Source organism: Carlito syrichta, unplaced genomic scaffold, assembly GCF_000164805.1.
Source record: "Carlito syrichta isolate Samal-C Ts95f unplaced genomic scaffold, Tarsius_syrichta-2.0.1 Scaffold314772, whole genome shotgun sequence".
NCBI classification, from domain to species: Eukaryota; Metazoa; Chordata; class Mammalia; order Primates; family Tarsiidae; genus Carlito; species Carlito syrichta.
In genome coordinates, this window is record NW_007258868.1 from 332,473 (window position 1) to 350,123 (window position 17,651).

The 17,651-nt window shown below is 38.8% G+C and overlaps 1 protein-coding gene across 1 annotated transcript in view; it reads right to left on the reverse strand.

Moving 5' to 3' along the window:
• PLBD1 (phospholipase B domain containing 1) overlaps nt 1–17,651 on the reverse strand; it is a 49,703-nt gene that overhangs the window by 26,798 nt on the left and 5,254 nt on the right. The window contains exons 2-3 of the mRNA XM_008071876.1: nt 5,328–5,411; nt 3,933–4,071 (exon numbers count right to left, since the gene is read on the reverse strand). Of these exons, the coding sequence (XP_008070067.1) occupies nt 3,933–4,071; nt 5,328–5,411 (223 nt within the window). The remainder of the gene's footprint in view (nt 1–3,932; nt 4,072–5,327; nt 5,412–17,651) is intronic.

Consider the following 17,651-nt stretch of genomic DNA (forward strand, 5'->3'; position numbering starts at 1 on the left):
CTTTTGCGTTGGAGTCTCACTCTGTCGCCCAGACTGGAGTGCAGTGGCCGCTCCCGGCCACCACAGCCTCGACCTGCTGGGCTCCGGCGATCCTTCCGCCTCAGCCTTCCGAGTAGCCAGAACTACAGGCATGCGCTACCACGCCCGGCTGATTTTTTGATTTATTGTAGAGATGCGGTCTCGCCAAGTTGCCCAGGTGGATTTCAAACCCACGGGCTCAGGCGATCCACTCACCTCAGCCTCCCAAAGCGCGGGATTACAGGCTGAGCCACGGAGCCCGGCTTGCCTATAATTTTAAAAATTAAGAATAACATCAGGCTGGGCATGGTGGCTCATGCCTATAATCCTAGCACCTTGGGAGGCCGAGGTGAGAGGATTGCCTGAGCCCATGGGTTCGAGGCCAGCTTGGGCAACTTGGGGAGACCTCATGTCCACAATAAATCAAAATAATTGCCAGGCATGGTGGCACACACCTGTAGTTCCAGCTACTTGGGAGGCTGAAGCAGAAGGACTGCCTGAGCTAATTCCAACTCAAAAAAAAAAAAAAGAATAATATCATACATATAAAAAAATAAAAATGTACACACACAATTTAAGAAACATAGTAATAAAAATAAACACTCATGTACTTACTTCACAGTTTAACAAATGGAACATTAGCAGTGCCTTAGAAGTTTTCACTGTGATCTTCCTTCCATCCTGCCAGTCATAACCACTAAACTAAATTTTGTGTTACTTATTACTTGCTTCTCTATTATTTTATCATCTATATATGAATCCTTAAACAATATATTTTTAAAAATCTGCCTGTTCTGGAATTTGTACAAATATAATCACATTGTTTGCATTTTTCTGTGACTCATGTCTTTCATTCAATTTTTTTCCCTCCATTTACCAGTGTTACCAGTGTGGAGATTGTTCATTAATTTTCATTGCTGTATTATATTCCAGTGTGATTATATATGTAATATAAACTGTATGTATGATGACCATTTGAAATGCTTTCAGTTCACAGCAAAGCAATGCTACTGTGAACTTTTATGTACAAGTATCCCAAAGACAAGACAGTCACTCATCTCTTTGTGGAGTTGCTAGGTTTTGGAATATGTGTTGTCTTCAACTGTTTCAAGTAATGTCCATCCTTTCTCCAAAGTGGTTGTAATAATTTACTCCAGCAGTGATTGAGGTTTCCCAATTTTGGCATGTAATAGGATCTCACTGAGGTTTTATTATGCATTTCCTTGAAATTGGGCATTTCTTCACATGTTTATGGACCACCGTATTTCTACTTTTGTGAAATTCCTATTGATGCTTTTTGCCTATTGCCAATTTTTCTATTGGGTGTTTTCTATTTTTATTGTTTATTTGTTGATGTTCTTTACATATCTTAGATACAAGAAAGAAAGAAAGAAAGATTCTTCATGTAATTAGCTGAATTTATAAATTTTTTTCTTCATGGTCAGTGCTTTTGTGTATTGAGACATTACCACCTCCCTTAAGTCATTTCTCCTAGGTAATGACCAACACTACTAGGTTCTTGTGAATTCTTAGGGGACAAATAAAGAAAATGTGTATTTTTTTTTTTTTTTTTGAGTTGGAGTCTCACTCTGTCACCCAGACTGGAGTGCAGTGGCACACTCCTGGCCGCCGCAGCCTCGACCTGCTGGGCTCTAGCGATCCTTTCTCTTCAGCCTTCCAAGTAGCTGGAACTACAGGTGCATGCTACCACGCCCGGCTAATTTTTGATTTATTGTAGAGATGAGGTCTTGCCAAATTGCCTGGGCAGATCTCGAACCCGCCAAGCTCAGGCAATCCACTCACCTCGGCCTCCCAAAGTGCTGGGATTACAGGCTGAGCCACTGAGCCCGGCCAAAAATGTGTATTTTTAAAGAAAATTAAAAATAATAATTCTCTACCTTTATTTCAAAATAAAGGTAGTTTAAAAACCACAGTGTCTTTATTTCATTCATTTTTTTCGATGCTGAAAATCCTGATATCTAATGCAATTACTAATTAGCTCTATTTTACTATGTTTACCTTTTCATCCAACTCTCATCAAATGTCTAAATACCAATACCAACAGTATAACTAAAATATGATTGTTGCACACTGTTTAAAGAGTTTTTGTTTATTTTTCAGTTTTTGCTTTGTTTGTGATTGTCCTTGTCCTTAAGACCCATTCCACTAAAGATGTGTGGCAACAACCACTTGGCACTTGAAACAGTCGCTCTCTGTGTGGTTATGCCATCAATGTGTTACACAGTTGGATGTATTTGTGTACATTTGTCTTTAATTTTTAGGGATTGCTTGTCTTCTTTGTGATTAAATTGTGTTTTATAATTAAGAACAACATTTTACATGATTCCAAAGTCAAACCTAGCAAGCAAGGTACATTCAGAGAAATATGGCTTTTCCCTCCACTTCCTTGTAAGGTGATTATTCATCTTTTACTTTTGGGTTTTTATTCTGTTATGATTGTTCCTTCTCAAAAACATAAGTAAATCTACCTATCATCTGTCAATCTTTATTTCCCTTTCTTATGTACAAGGTAGCACACAATACACATTGTTCTTCACTTTACTTTTTTACACTTGATAACAAATCCCAAAAGTCACTCCATAATAGTATATGGAGCCCTATCTCATTTCTGTTTACAGCTGCATCATTTATGCTGCCAGTCCTCTTGGTTTGTATTTGTCTTCCAGCCTTTTGCTATTACAAATTATCTGTAAATGAATTGATTTGCATATATGCCATACTGTATTTTTACCAGTGTATCTTTGTGATAATACTAGAAGTGGGATAGCTGGGTCAAAGGGTAAATGAGCACATTATTTTGGTACAGTGCCAAAATTCTTGTTCGTGGTGGATGTACCATTTTGCATGCTCACCAGTATTTTAGCGTTGCCAAGAGTTTGTTTTCACACTTTGGAATTTTTGTCAAATTGATAAGTGAGAAAGTATTTATTAGAATGGCTTTTATTTGCATTTCTAATCATATGAGAAAGCTAACTTATATGATTAAAAATCATGTGCATCATTGTTCTATGAATTGTCTTTGTGTGTGTGTGTGTGTGTGTGTGTGTGTGTGTGTGTGTGTGTGTGTGTGTGTGTGAATCTCACTCTTTCGCTCAGGCTGAAGTGCGGTGGCATGCTCACGGCCACTGCAGCCTCGACCTGCTGGGATCCTGCGATCCTTCTGCCTCAGCCTTCCAAGTAACCGGAACTACAGGCACTCACTACCACACCCAGCTAATTTTTGACTTATTGTAGAGACGAAGTCTCGCCAAGTTGCCTGGGCTGGTCTCACATTCACGGACTCAGGCAATCCACTCACCTCAGCCTCCCAAAGTGCTGGGATTATAGGCTGAGTCACTGAGCCTGGTCTTTTTTGTATATTTTGCCAGTATATATATACATATATTACCCCCAGAAAACATAATAAACTTAATCTTTGGAAATATATCAGATGGTACCTTGGAAGCCTCAGGGATTCAGTAAAGCTTCTCCCACAAATTAGAATATGTGTGCTTGTTTGTGTGGGTATGTGTTTATATAAGTGTTGCAGAGTGTAAGAAGCATGAAACTTCTACATGTCTTGTCTTAATGAGCGTCTAGCCTAACACTCTGGCTTTATCAGGTTAGTTAAAAAGCCAATACATTCATACTGTGCTTTCAGATTTACTCCTGAGCGCAATATGATGAAAGATTGGAGAAACACAGAAACAAGTTGTTCTATTTGCGTGTTGACATTGAATTTTGTGTCAGTGAGTTAGATGCCACAATAGGATCGATAGGACAGTCCTTTTCTGCAAGGAATTTATACTCTAGTCCTAATTTGGTCTGCTTCTAAATTGGAATGCTACTTCAAAGACAGTTTCAATATTTTTGTCCTACCATATAGATTCTGAGCAGCCTCTTAAAAATCTTACCTTTGTCCCTTCTAATGTAGCCCTCTTCATTGCTCCTACATATAGCCCATCCATTTGTGCCATCACATAGCCTGTATGTCTCCAGAATGAATCATCCTTGTACGCTTTGATGTTTTTCCGGGTCCACCGATCTTGCTTCCTGGAAGAAAATTATATTTATACTGGAGGTCTCAATGTTTACTCTTTCAAAACGAAGTCAAACCGGGCCTCTAGAGATTATCTACTCAGACACTTACGCCAGTATGATTTAAATTCTCAATCTTGTAACATGCCAGTCACACAAAGGCTCTCAGGGAAAATCCCAAATGATTTCTAATTTCCCCCTAGGACTATGGCTCTTCTTTTATAGCCTCTTTTGTGCTCCAACTATAACCAAAACACAAGGGTGATCTTTACCTCCCTGTGATATTGAAAGCCATAACAACTGTCAAGGATGAACCATCCAAATGCATTTCATATAAAACCATATCTCACTAAATCAGTAAAGATAAGTCGATTAACTCTACTTTTGTATGTAGAAGTGGTAAATTTTTTTAAAAAGCTCTGAAGGACAGGTTTACATCTGTATGTATTTCTCTCAGATCATTTTCATGGTCATTCCACCTCATTTATTACTAATAACTGCCTAAACACTTTCATCCTAGCATGCTTAACAAAAAGTCTTATTTTTCATAGTCCTTTCATTCTATCTTTCTTCTTTCAGTGCTCTGCACTTTACATAGGATTATTTGATATGTTGTGTCCTGAAAGCTATTTCTGATTTGTTCAGGCTACGGCTATAACAAACTTAGAATAACGCAGTGTCATTGCTTCATGGCATCTAGCCCAGGGGTTTTTAGCTGATGCTCTGTCGGATTTTTAGCATTTCATGAAGAGGTTTTCTGTCCAAGAACTTTTCTGTCCCCAGATTAATCTTCTGTCTTCCTACAAATTTCAGCACATTTAAAATTTTAATCTTCAGAAAACTTTATTGCAAAGACAATATTCAGATGGAGTTCATAATTATGACTCTAGATATTAGCTAACACCCCAGCTAGGATGAGTCACCAGGCCCATGAAAAAGAGACACCTTGAAGATGGAGGAGAGAGTGGCTTTCATGTGGAAGGGTTCCAGGGATTTAACTTGGCCTGCGTTACCTTGATGGTGGTATTCCTCTAGCTGTGTTAGCAAGTGATAGTCAACCCAACCCTTGAAAGAGCCAAACTTAAAGGACATGTTGTTTGCAACCAGTTTTTATGTCATTACCAAAAATATTCTATACTACAAGAATAGTGCTAAAGTCTTGCCAAAGGGGTGGTAAAAGAAACTGGCACAGGAAAAACTGTTGTTTAAAATGACAGATTCAGGCCCTGCAGCCTTAAGAACAATGAGAAGAGGAAAGCTATTGTACATACTTCATAAAATCCTGCACTTTATCCATGATGGAAGGTTTCTTGATCAGCTGTGGGTAGAGGTTTGTGAAGTGGTCATACATGTGTCTGAAATGATAGACAAAAAGTGGTACATTTATATTTTTCTTGGATATCTCTAGCATGGTAAACTAGAATGTCCCCTATTACAAACCTATATATTTATATTTTTTTAATAGATCAAATGTACAACTTAAAATTGGAAAATATTTTCAACATATGGAAAAGAATAGAATATAACCCAAAATATCCACAACCCAATTAAATCATTATATTTTGCCATATTTGCCACATATTTTCAAAAATAAAGCAGAATATTAGATAGGGTTGAAGCCCGTGTGCACACCTTCCTGACTCTAATTTCCCTTCCTTCTCCCAAGAGGTAACTACAATCTTGAATGTGATATATTATTCCCATGCATGTTTTTATATAGTCACTACACACATTTAATCATAAATTATAGTACTATTTATCATGTTTCAGAAAAAATATAAATAAGATCATGCTGATCTATCTAGCTGGTTTATTTTTCTTAATATGATTTTCAAAGAAATATATGTTATCATCTGCTGCTTAAATTTCTTCTTTTCAACTGCTGATGGTATTCCATGACTATGCAACAGTTCATGTATGAACTGCCAAGATGGACATTTAACTAGTTTTTAATTTTTCATTATCATAATGCAACTTCAAACTTGTGTATATCTCTTTTTACTCATCTGAACATTCTTCTAGGATACACACACGGACAGACACACATATATGTAAGATTGCTGTGGTGAATATATATACCTATAAAGTTACTAAATATTGCCACACTGTTCTCCACAGTGATTGTGCCAATTTACATTCTCCCCCACTATGCATTAGACCTCCCCTTCTTCCACATCTTCACCAACATTTGTTATTGCCAAACTTTCAATTGTCAACAATTTGATGGGTTTTAAATAGTTCCTTCATTTGATTTCCATTCCTCACAGAATTATTGGGTATTTGGGTTTCTTTATTTTGAAACTTACTTAAAAAATTAAAAGGGTCTCATATGCTGTACAGTAAAAATTTTTTTAATTGATGAAAATAGTCTGTTTACATTTACTGTGATTTTAATATGCTTGAATTTATTTTTATAACCTTTCTCTGTTTCCCATTTACCATCTCTTTCTTTTAAGTTTTCTCTGTTGGATAATACTTTTGTTATTCTCCTTTTCACGTCTGACTTAAATACTATAGAATGAATTTCTATTCTTTTAATGAGCATCATTTAAAAAACATTCTTAACTATATTTTTTCTCATAAAGTTTAAATTTTATATTCTTCCCTTTAAACATAAAGCACATTTTAGCAAACTTTTTCCATTAACAGTCCCCTTCATGCAATTGTTCAAAGATTTAGTTTTACCTTTCTAATTTAAAAAGTTTATATTTTCACAATTATAAACAGCCTGGGCATTATTATTTATGCATTTATTTTATTTGAATTTTATTTTATTTTCGATTCAAGGGCACATGTACAGGTTTGTTACATAAGTCTATTTCGTAATGGCAAAGTTTGGGCTTCTACGAGGACCTCCTGGCCAGGTGGTAAGCATAGTAGATTAGTGATTTTTCAGCTCTTATTCTGCTCTCTCCCTCCCAACTTCAGTAATCCCAGTGTCGGTTGTTCACATCCTTGTGCCCATGTGTGCTCAGTGTTTAGCTCTCATCTATGAGTAAGGACATGAAGTATTCAGTTTTCTATTTCTGTGATAATTTGCTTAGAATGATGGCCTCCGGCTGCACCCAAGTGGCTGCAAATTATACTGTTTTTTTAAAGGCTGTGCAGTATTCCATGGTGTATATTTTACATCATTTTCTTTATCCAGTCCACTGATGATGGGCACCTGGGTTGGTTCCCTGTTTTTACTATGGCAAATAGTGCTACAATAAACATACAAGTACAGGTGTCTTTTTGGTAGAATGATTTTTGTTTCTTTGGGTATATAACCAGTAGTGGGACTGCTGGGTTGAATGGTAAATCTATTTTTAGTTCTTTGTCTAGATTGCTTTCCATGAGGATTGTACTAGTTTACATTCCCACTGACAGTGTACAGTGTACAGGTATCAACAAACATCGGTTTTTGCTTTTTTTGTTTTTTTGAGTTGGAGTCTCCTTCCATCGCCCAGGTTGGAGTGCAGTGGTATGCTCACGGCCACCCCAGCATCAACCTGCTGGGCTCTGGCAATTTTTGTGCTTCAGCCTTCCAAGTAGCCAGAACTACAGGTGCGCGCTACCACACCCAACTAATTTTTTTGATTTACTGTAGAGACAAGGGCTCTCCGAGTTGCCCGGGCTGGTCTCGAACCCGCGGGCTCAGGCAATTCACTTGCCTCGTCCTCCCAAAGTGCTGGGGTTACAGGCTGAGCCACCAAGCCCAGGCTGTTTAAAAAAAAAAAAAATTCTAATAATAGCCATTCTGACTGTTGTGAGGTCCTATCTCATTATGGTTGTAATCTGTATTTCTCTGATAATTAGTAACATTGAACATTTTTTCCACATGTTTGTTGGTTGTTCGTATGCTTTCCTTTGGGAAGTGTCTGTTTATACCCATTGTCCACTTTTTAATGGGGTTATTTCTTTTTTTCTTATTCATTTGTTTGAGTTCCTATAGATTCTGGATATTACGCCTTTGTCAGCTGCATTGCAAATATTTTCTACCATTCTGTGAGTTGTTTCTTTACTCTGTCTATGATTTCTTTTGTTATGCAGAAGCTTTTTAACTTAATAAGGTCCCGCTTGTCAATTTTAGTTTCTGCTGCCTTTACTTTTGAGGACATGGTCATGAATTCATTGCCTAGACCAACATTTAGGAGACTGTTTTCTACTAAGATTTTGTAGTTTAAGGTCATGTGTTTAAGTCTTTAATTCATCTTGATTCAGTGATATCCCTATCAATTGTTTTTTTTCATGTATGGTAAGAGGAAGTATTCCAGTTTCATTCTTCTGTGTAAGTTTTCCCAGCACTATTTGTTGAATAGAGTGCCCTTTCCCCATTATTTGTTTTTTGTTGATTTTGTCAAAAATGAGTTGGTTGTAAATGTACGGTTTTATTTCTAGGTCCTCCATTCTGTTCCATTTATCTATGTGCCGATCATTTTTGTACCTATATCATGCTGCTTTGGTTACTGTAGCCTTGCAGTAATGTTCTTTCTGCTAAGGATAGCTTTGGCTATCAGGCTCTGTTTTTTGGCTACCATATGAATTTAAGTATCGTCTTTTCTTGGTCTATGAAAAATGATGCTGGTAATTTGATAGGGATTGCACTAAATCTGTAACAGATTTGGTTTTTAACAGATATTGATTCTTCTAATCCATGAGCATGAGCTATTCTTTTATTTGTTTGTGACATCTTTGATTTCTTTCAGCAGCATTTTGTAGTTTTCTTTATAATAAGAAATCTTCTATCTCTTTTGTTAGATGTATTCTGAGGTATTTTTTCTTTTCTTTTTTTTTAAATTTGGGTTTCAGCCTTTTTGTCAGTTTATAGAAATACAATTGATTTTTTTTCTTTTCCCTTTCCTTTTCTTTCTTTCTATAGAGATGAGGTCTCATTGTGCTGCTCAGGCTGGTCTTGAATCCTGGGCTCAAGCAATCTTCCCTCCCAAAGTGCTGGGATTATAGGCATGAGCAATGGTGCCCAGCTGCAATTGATTTTTGAGCATTGATTTCGTATACTGAGACTTTACTGAAGTCATTTACCAGTGCTAAGTTTTTTGGTGAAATATTTTGGGTTTCCTAGGTATAAAATCATATCATCTGCCAAGAGTGATCATTTAACTTACTATTTGGATACCTCTTATTTCTTTCTCTTGCCTGACAGTTCTGACTAGGACTTCCAGTACTCTGTTCGATAGGAGTGTTTTGTTTTGTTTGTTTTGAGGGGAGATCTCACTGTTGCCCATGCTGAAGTGCATTGGCATGATCCTGGCTCACCGCAGATTTGACCTCCTAGGTTCAGGTGATCCTTCCACTAGGCCTACAGGCACACACCACAACCACAAAAAATATATATATATATATTTTTTAAAGATGAGGTCTTACTATGTTGTCCAGACTGATTTCGGACTCCTGGGCTCAAGAAATCCTCTCACCTCAGCCTCCCAAATTGCTGGGATTACAAGTGTGAGCTAATGTGTCTGACCTGGAGTGGTTATTTTTATTTTTTAACTTTTACAATAAAATCTTACTAATTAATTTCTTTTTTTGCATTAACTATTACTCATTATATCCCAAACTTTCTCTCTCGTGATTCTTGCTAAAGTATATCTTCTAATAGTTTTATAGATGTCTGTAAGTGGTAAATTATTTTAATTTGTATGTCTGAATATACCCTTATTTTGTCCTTAATCTTGGATAATTTAAAAGTTAATAAAATTCTAGTTAGATATTTTCCCTCAGTACTTTAAAAATATTATCTTGATATCTTCTGTCTCTGTTACTGGTGATAAGAAGTATGCTGTCTAGCTGAGATTCCTTTGAAGTCAATGTCTTTTCTTTCTGATTGCTTTAAAGATTATTCTCTTTATCCTCCATTTTCTGAATTTTCATCCACTGTGTTGCAACAATTTAATAGGCTATGTCTTCCAACTAAAGACTCTTTTTTTTTCAATTTGATAAATTATCACCTATTACCCTTTCAATTATTGTGTATCCATAATTCCCTCTAGTCTCTTTTTCTGAGACTCCTGATGGACCTATGTTGAAGCTTCTCAATCTAACTGCCATATCTAATAATAACTCTTTCATTATTTTTACCCCTTTTGGGCTGTGTGTTATATACCTCCCTGAATACTAACATCTGATTCAGAATTTTTTTCTGATTGAGTGCAATCTAGAGTTTGCCCATTTATTGAGATTTTTAAAGATTAATTTCCAGAGTTTTCTTTTATAATCTTTCTAACAGGTTCTTTAAAAATATCTACTTGTCTTCTTGTTTCTTCCTCCGTTTTATACATTCTCCTTCAAGTTTTATTTTATTTATAACTTAAAGTAAAAAAATTAATTATAAAATTAATCTGGAGTGTATTCATGACATGATTGTTGATTTTGCTGTCCATTCCATTTCTTTGGTTAGGAACTGTGATGAGCAGCATTTTTAAAGTATCTCTTTCTTTCTGAGTTTCCTCTGTCTAAGTGCTTCCATCTGAATTCTGAGAACCAAGTCATATAGTGACTTTCTGGGACTTCTGTTCTATGGAATATTGTAGATATATCTGTAACTATAACTGTGCCAGCTTGTAGATAATTAGGTGTTTGGATGTCACCCTCCTCTGCCTCCCCCCTCAACCTCACAGTTTCTTATAAATCTGTAGGTTAGGGTGCACATCACAAAACATTATTGTGTGGCCTCTTATTCTATAAACAGACAAAAGCAGCAAGGTTATTTCAGTTTCTAGCCTTGAACCAACTCACTTAAAGCACTTAAAGCTCTCACCCATCAGCAGGTAGCTGCCACTGCCTGCTTCAGGGCCAGTAGATCCATACTTTATCACTTTGTTTTCTGTTCCAATTCTGATTCAAGAGATTTTTAGCATTATTTGGGAACCCAGCTATGTCACTAGAGGATTTCCTTCTGTATATTGTATCTATCATTTGCTGTAAGTTTAGAGCAGAGTGGGTATATAAAAGTATGAGACCCTTGCACCCCTGGACTGAATGTTTACCTATAGTCTTAGTTCTGCTTGTCATTTGACGCTTTTTACTGATTTAGGGAGTTTAGAATTAGAAGAAATTCTAAATTCCAAGCATGATAATTTTCCCTATACTTCGGAACTTTATTTATTTTTTCAACTCCAGTGATTTTTATTTTTCTCGCCTCCCCATTTAGGCTAAAATTCCCAGGAAAGATAATCTGATGACCCAGGTTTGATCTACTTCTGGAACAATCAGCTAGAGCTGGAGAGGTAGAACCCCACTTTTTTATTATTTTATTTTAAAGATGTAGGGTATAACTTAGAATTAGGTATACAAGTGGTCCTTGTACAAGTAAAGTTTGGGCCTCCCTTTGGTCCCTACTTCACCTGGCTTGAGATCAGGTGCCCTTATTGATGTTGTGTCTCCCCTACTTTGGAACTTTATATCTCCTTTATCTATGGGTTTTCAGAACTGAAACTAATAGCTGAGAATAGAGTTTTATTGTTGGTTAGGTAAACAATATTAAAATATCCTTTGAAATCTTTTATTTTATGAAATCTTTTATTTTATTTGAATTCAATAAATTTTGTCTCATGAGAGTTTTTCCTTCAAATTACATATATATGTATATATATAAAATCACTGCATTTAACTTCTGTTTACATATCTTTTAATGCCATGATACCTTTTCTATTATTAAGTTGCTCGCTTTCCCCTTCCTATTACCTCTAAAAATTAGGGAGAAAACAGCAATAGAGCCAGACAGCTTTGTGGTTAACAAGGGTGAGACTCTCTGCCCTGGCCTCATGCTTCAGTGAGTGAAATGCAGAAACTCCGGGTGGGTTTGATTGACTTTAGTTCGTTTCTCAGAGAGGAACAACCGTACAGTCTCCCACTCCATTATTGAGTGGAGAAGTAGAGAGGGTGCCTGCATGGTCTGGGCTCATAATTCAAATATAACATCCCTACACACCTCAAGGAATTTCAGGGAACAGCCAAATGTTTCTTGTGTGGCCTATGGTGGAGTAGATAGGTATGGAGCCGATGGAACCAAGAGGCAGGAGACTTATTCTTGTGATAATTATTGCAACCTCAGGTGGCATTAATTAAGTAGCTGGAGATCAGAGAGACTCTGGAAGTTTCATCAAAGGTTTGATGGGAAAACACCCAAGCTAAGGACTAAATGAGATCGTTCTACTTTGTTGAATGCCCCTCTGTGGTTAACAAGATGGAGAACACTGATTAACAAGACAGTTAACAGTTGATCAAGCAACTCCTTTCCCTCCAACATGCCTCAGTAGCATTGACACATGTAAAAATGACTATTCTAACATCTTGTGCCATCAGGAGGATGGTCTATTAAAAGTAAAGTGTGTTACATGAAAACAGTTTTATTTCTTGGAAAAAATAATTTGGGGGCTATTGATTTAAAATGCCCACTCAAGTAAGGAAACAAAAAATTCATACTTTTTACCCAAAGTCTCCATCATTGCATCCTGTCTTACTCTATCCAGAGCTCCAGATTCTCTGAATTTTTCAGTTGATTTCAAGATAGGGTAATGGTTTTTAACTGCAGTGATTTTGCTCTACAGGGGCTTTTCTGAAGACAGTTTTGGTTTATACTCTGAATGTAGAGGAGGCCAAGGATTATGCTAAAGACCGTACAGAGTACAGAACAACTCCTCACAACAAAGAATAGTACAACCCAAAATGTCAAAAGTGTTGAGATGGAGAAATTCAGAGACAGAAGAACATTACTCTTGACTTGGGTGTGATTGTTGAGGATATCTACATAACAGTAGACAAGACAGATGGAAATATATGAGGTTAACTGAGCCAAATTATTAAGATGTGTGTGTGTGTGTGTAAACTAGCTTTCTTTTTTTCAATTGAAAAAAAAAAATCTTTAACTCCATAAAATAACATTCTTATGTGCTAGGTGTTGCTCTAAGTGCTCTTACATCTATCAACTTATTTAATATTGAGAATAATCAGTGAAATGGGCACTATTATTATCATCTCCATTTTAGAGGAAAAGGTCCCCAGGCACAGGACTAAGTGATTTCCTAAGCATCATACAGTTAGTCACTAGGAGTCTTTATTTGAACTCAAGCAACAGTCCTCTGAATCAACACCATTAACCATGACATTAGATTGCCATCTTCATATTAGAAAGTCTTGGTAAAGGGAGACAGAAGGACAGAGAGCAACACTCCAGGCTAGAAGAGACTGGAGTCCAATCTTCAAAGTTCTCAAGGATAAACAATTCCAGTCAAAAATTTCCTAGGGCAACTCCATCGGGCCTCTTCCCACTGTGGGAGCTCTTCTGTCCTCTCAATAAATCCTACTTTAAAAAAAAAAAAAAGAATTTCCTACCCAGCTAAGCTAAGCTTCACCAGTTATGGAGAACTAAAATCCTTCCCAGACATTCAGTCCCTAAGAGTTTATGTTGCCTCCAGACCAGCTCTACAAGAAATACTTAAGAAGGTATTAAACACAGAAGAAAAAAAAGTACAACCATGCTCTTCTCAAAAATGTAGGAAAACAATAAACACAGCATGCATTGTAACTGCAAATTGGAAACACATACACATATCAACCCCTAAATCAAAAGAAAACCAACAAACCTACAAAAAAACAGCAGCAACAACAAAGAACTTTATAAGAGCCTCATGACAGGGATAAACTCTCACATCTCAATAATCAGACTGAATGTGAATGAACTAAATGCACCACTGAAGAGACTAGCTTTCTTGATTCAGACAGTCACAGCAGGAGCAGAGGAGCTTTCACCTTGAGATGAAAAGTGGAGCCCTCAGCCAATCCTGCTGCATGTGGGGCTCTGAGGAACACAGTCCATTTGCAATCTCCTGAGGCTGAGGCCCTTCTCTGATCCCTGGACCTGGAACTTTACATTTTTGTGTGGTGGAGCGACACAGTAAAACATTAAAGAACACAGGCTGTGACTTCTGATCTGAATTCACAGCTTGACTCTACCACTTCTAGGCTACATGACCAAAAGCAAGATTCCTAATTTCTCCAAGCTTCCAAATTCTCATCAAATGGAGCTAGCACTTCATGTATGTGTTAGGTTTAGTTTCAGCTCCTGTGGTGTGTGTGCAAGGTCAGTAAGTTTCTTCCTACACTGGCCAAGACTTTGATCGCCTGTCCATCTTTGACATGCATTCTTCATATGTTGAGAATGAAGACACAGTATACCCATCTTTTCCTGAGTCTTTTTGCATTATGTCAATACCATATCATTTAGCACCTGTCATGTACTATTTCCTACTATTTTTCAAACAGTTTTGACTTCCTGAGTCAGAGACCATATTGGTCTCCTGTATTATTTCCCATGGTGAGGAGTCCATTTGCGTATGTGTCACGTGCATACAAACTCTGTAAGCTAAATAGCCTGGCTTCCAATCCTGGCTCCTATTCACTAGCTTTGTGGCTTTTGGCTCGATAGTTAACTTCTCTGTCCCCAAGTTTTCACATAAATGACATGAGGATGGTAATGATATACATATCATAGTGCTGTGGATTAAATACTTTAACATATATCACATGACATACATGGCTGACACATTGTAAATGCTATATAAGTGCTAGTTATCACCATCATCATATCATCTCATTATTTTTGTGTTCCACTTTAATTTCCAAATTGTTACTGGTTGATAGGTTATTTGAAATTGTTGAAGACAAGGCTGTGTCTTACTTATCTTTGCTTTGCCCACAGCCTTGACCTGGTCACATATTCAGTTTCTCACTTCAAAAAGAGCAAGCTGGGGTGTGGAAGAGATTCTCAGGCCATTTCTTAATGGTAGCCCAAACACAAAAGGGATACCACCTTTGACTACTTTCTCTAATGGTGTCATGGTCTTGTTAGAACCTCTTTTCATCATCATCTTAGCAACTGTTGTCTCAACATATTAATTTAAAAGAACAGTCAACATGGTGGTTCAGGCCTGTAATCCCAGAACTTTGGGAGGCCAAGGTGGGAGGATAGCTTGAACCCAGGAGTACATGATCAGCCTAGACAACATAGTGAGACCGTGTCTCTACAAAAAAATGGAAAAATTAGCCGGGTGTGGTGGCAAATGTCAGTAGTCTAAGCTACTCGGGAGGCTGAGACAGAAGGACCAGTTGAGTTCAGGAGGTTGAGGCTGTGGTGAGCTGACATTATGCCAGGGCACTCCAGGCTGGGTGACAGAATGAGACCCCCAACAAAAAAGGAGGCTCTCTTTGCAGAATGTACTCAGGAACTAATTATCCTTTTTACCTTTCTCTCTATCCTCAGAACCTGGCCCAAAGGAGTAAAACAAGTGAGGATTGCCTTGAATTGACTCATTCAAGCTGTGTAATTCCAGAGGATATGGTTTAGCAGCTGCCTCAGCAACACAAGAGGTGGGCCTCTCTATTAAAAATGAGAGCAAGCTGGGCTCGGTGGTTCAGCCTGTAATCCCGCGCCTTTGGGAGGCTGAGGTGAGTGGATTGCCTGAGCCCGCAGATTCGAGACCCGCCTGGGCAGCGAGACCTCATCTCTACAATAAATCAAAAAATCAGCCGGGCGTGGTAGCGCACGCCTTTAATTCCGGCTACTCGGAAGGCTGAGGCGGAAGGATCGCCGGAGCCCAGCAGGTCGAGGCTGCGGTGGCCGGGAGCAGCCACTGCACTCCAGTCTGGGTGATGGAGTGAGACTCCAACTCAAAAAAAAAAAATGAGAGCAAACTGGGTCCCCACACCCTCATTATCATTCTTCCCAGAAAAGTGTCTTGCCTCATTTTATTAAATATCAATCCATGACTATTTATCAGCTTTTACATTGTTCTTGAAACATCAGAGGCTGAATTTGCAACTCTTAGGGAGCCGCCCCATAGAGCTAAAAAACAAAGGAAGAAGCTCCAATTTAGCCAAGGCTGCCGCGGCCATACTGCGTTACCTGGAAACATGCAACTCATGCCTCTGATTCATCTCTCATAGAATTTGAACAACAACAGGATTCCATTAAGCCTAATAAGCGTGTAATTAAAGTAACTGCTGGGAGCAAAATACCATGCCAGATGTCTAGGGTGAATAAAGATGAATGAGCTAGGGACCCTGCCCTCAAGGTACTAACAGACGGTGGAGGAGACAGATGAGGCTCTAGTCCAGTGAGGGTGGAGTCACAAAAAAGCTTTATCAAGACGATGGACAGGGTGCAAAGGCTCACGCCTCTAATCCCAGCACTTGGGAAAGCAGAGGCCAGAGGATTGCTTGAGCCCAGGAGTTTAAGACCAGCCTAGAGAACATAGCAAAACCTTGTCTCTACAAAAAAATTTTTTAAAAAAAATGAGCTGGGCGTGGTGGTGCAGGCTGTAGTCCCAGTTACTCAGGAGTCTGAGGTGGAAGGTTTGCCTGAGTCCAAGAGGTCATGGCTGCTGTGAGCCATGATCGTCGGGATCATGCCACTTCACTCCAGCCCCAGCAATAGAGCGAGGCTCTAATAAATAACTTGCTTTATCCAGAAGACAGCATCTGAGCACTTTTTAAATAGGTGGAGATGAACCGGGCATGGTGGCTCACGCTTGCAATCCCGTCACTTTGAGAGGCTGAGGTGAGAGGATTGCCTGAGCCCACGGGTTTGAGACTAGCCTGGGCAACATGGCGAGATATCATCTCTATAATAAATAAACAAATAAAAGTAGCTGATCATGGAGGCGCATGCCTGTAGTTCTAGCTAATTGGAAAGCTAAAGTGGAAAGATCACGTGAGCCCAGAAGATTACAGCTGAGGTGGCTGTGAGCATGCCACTGCACTCCAGCCTGGGCGACAGAGTGAGACTCTGACTCAAAAAAAAAAAAAAAAAAAAAGGTGGAGAAGGGAGCCTCTTGCTCTCAGAAATCATTGTTCTCAGACAAGCTAGTGAGGGGAATATGTGAAAGCCATGGGCACAGAAGCCACTCTGCACTTAGCCTGTGCCACTTGCGGACAGAGGGGCAGACTATCACAGCCCAGAGGCCCATCTGGGGAGGATGGTTCCATGGTAACATCAACATCCTGGGGTGAGTGATTCCAGGGAAGGGAATGGTGGTAGAAGAGAGAGAAGCCAAGAAAAGGGGAAGAAGGGCAAGGCAGAGCAAGAAGCCCCTGAAAATATTCAGTGCCCACCCCCAGCTGCGGCCCCCACTGTATCTGCTTCTGGTGCTGCTGATGATAAGCTAATTCTGCAAGGGCAGCCATAGGTAGATGATCTCGAGGGTCATGATAAACTACAAAGGGATGGGACCAAGACCCAATTATTATCAATTATTATTATTATTTTTTTTGAGTTGGAGTCTCACTCTGTCACCCAGACTGGAGTGCAGTGGCCACTCCCGGCCACCGCAGCCTCGACCCGCTGGGCTCCGGCGATCCTTCCGCCTCAGCCCTCCGAGTAGCTGGAATGACAAGTGTGCGCTACCACATCCGGCTAATTTATTTATTTATTTATTTATTTATCTATGTATTAATTAATTAATTCATTTATTTATTTATTTTTGTGTTGGAGTCTCACTGTCACCCAGACTGGCGTGCAATGGCCACTCCCGGTCACCGCTGCCTCGACCTGCTGGGCTCCAGCGATCCTTCCACCTCAACCTTCGAGTAGCCGGAAT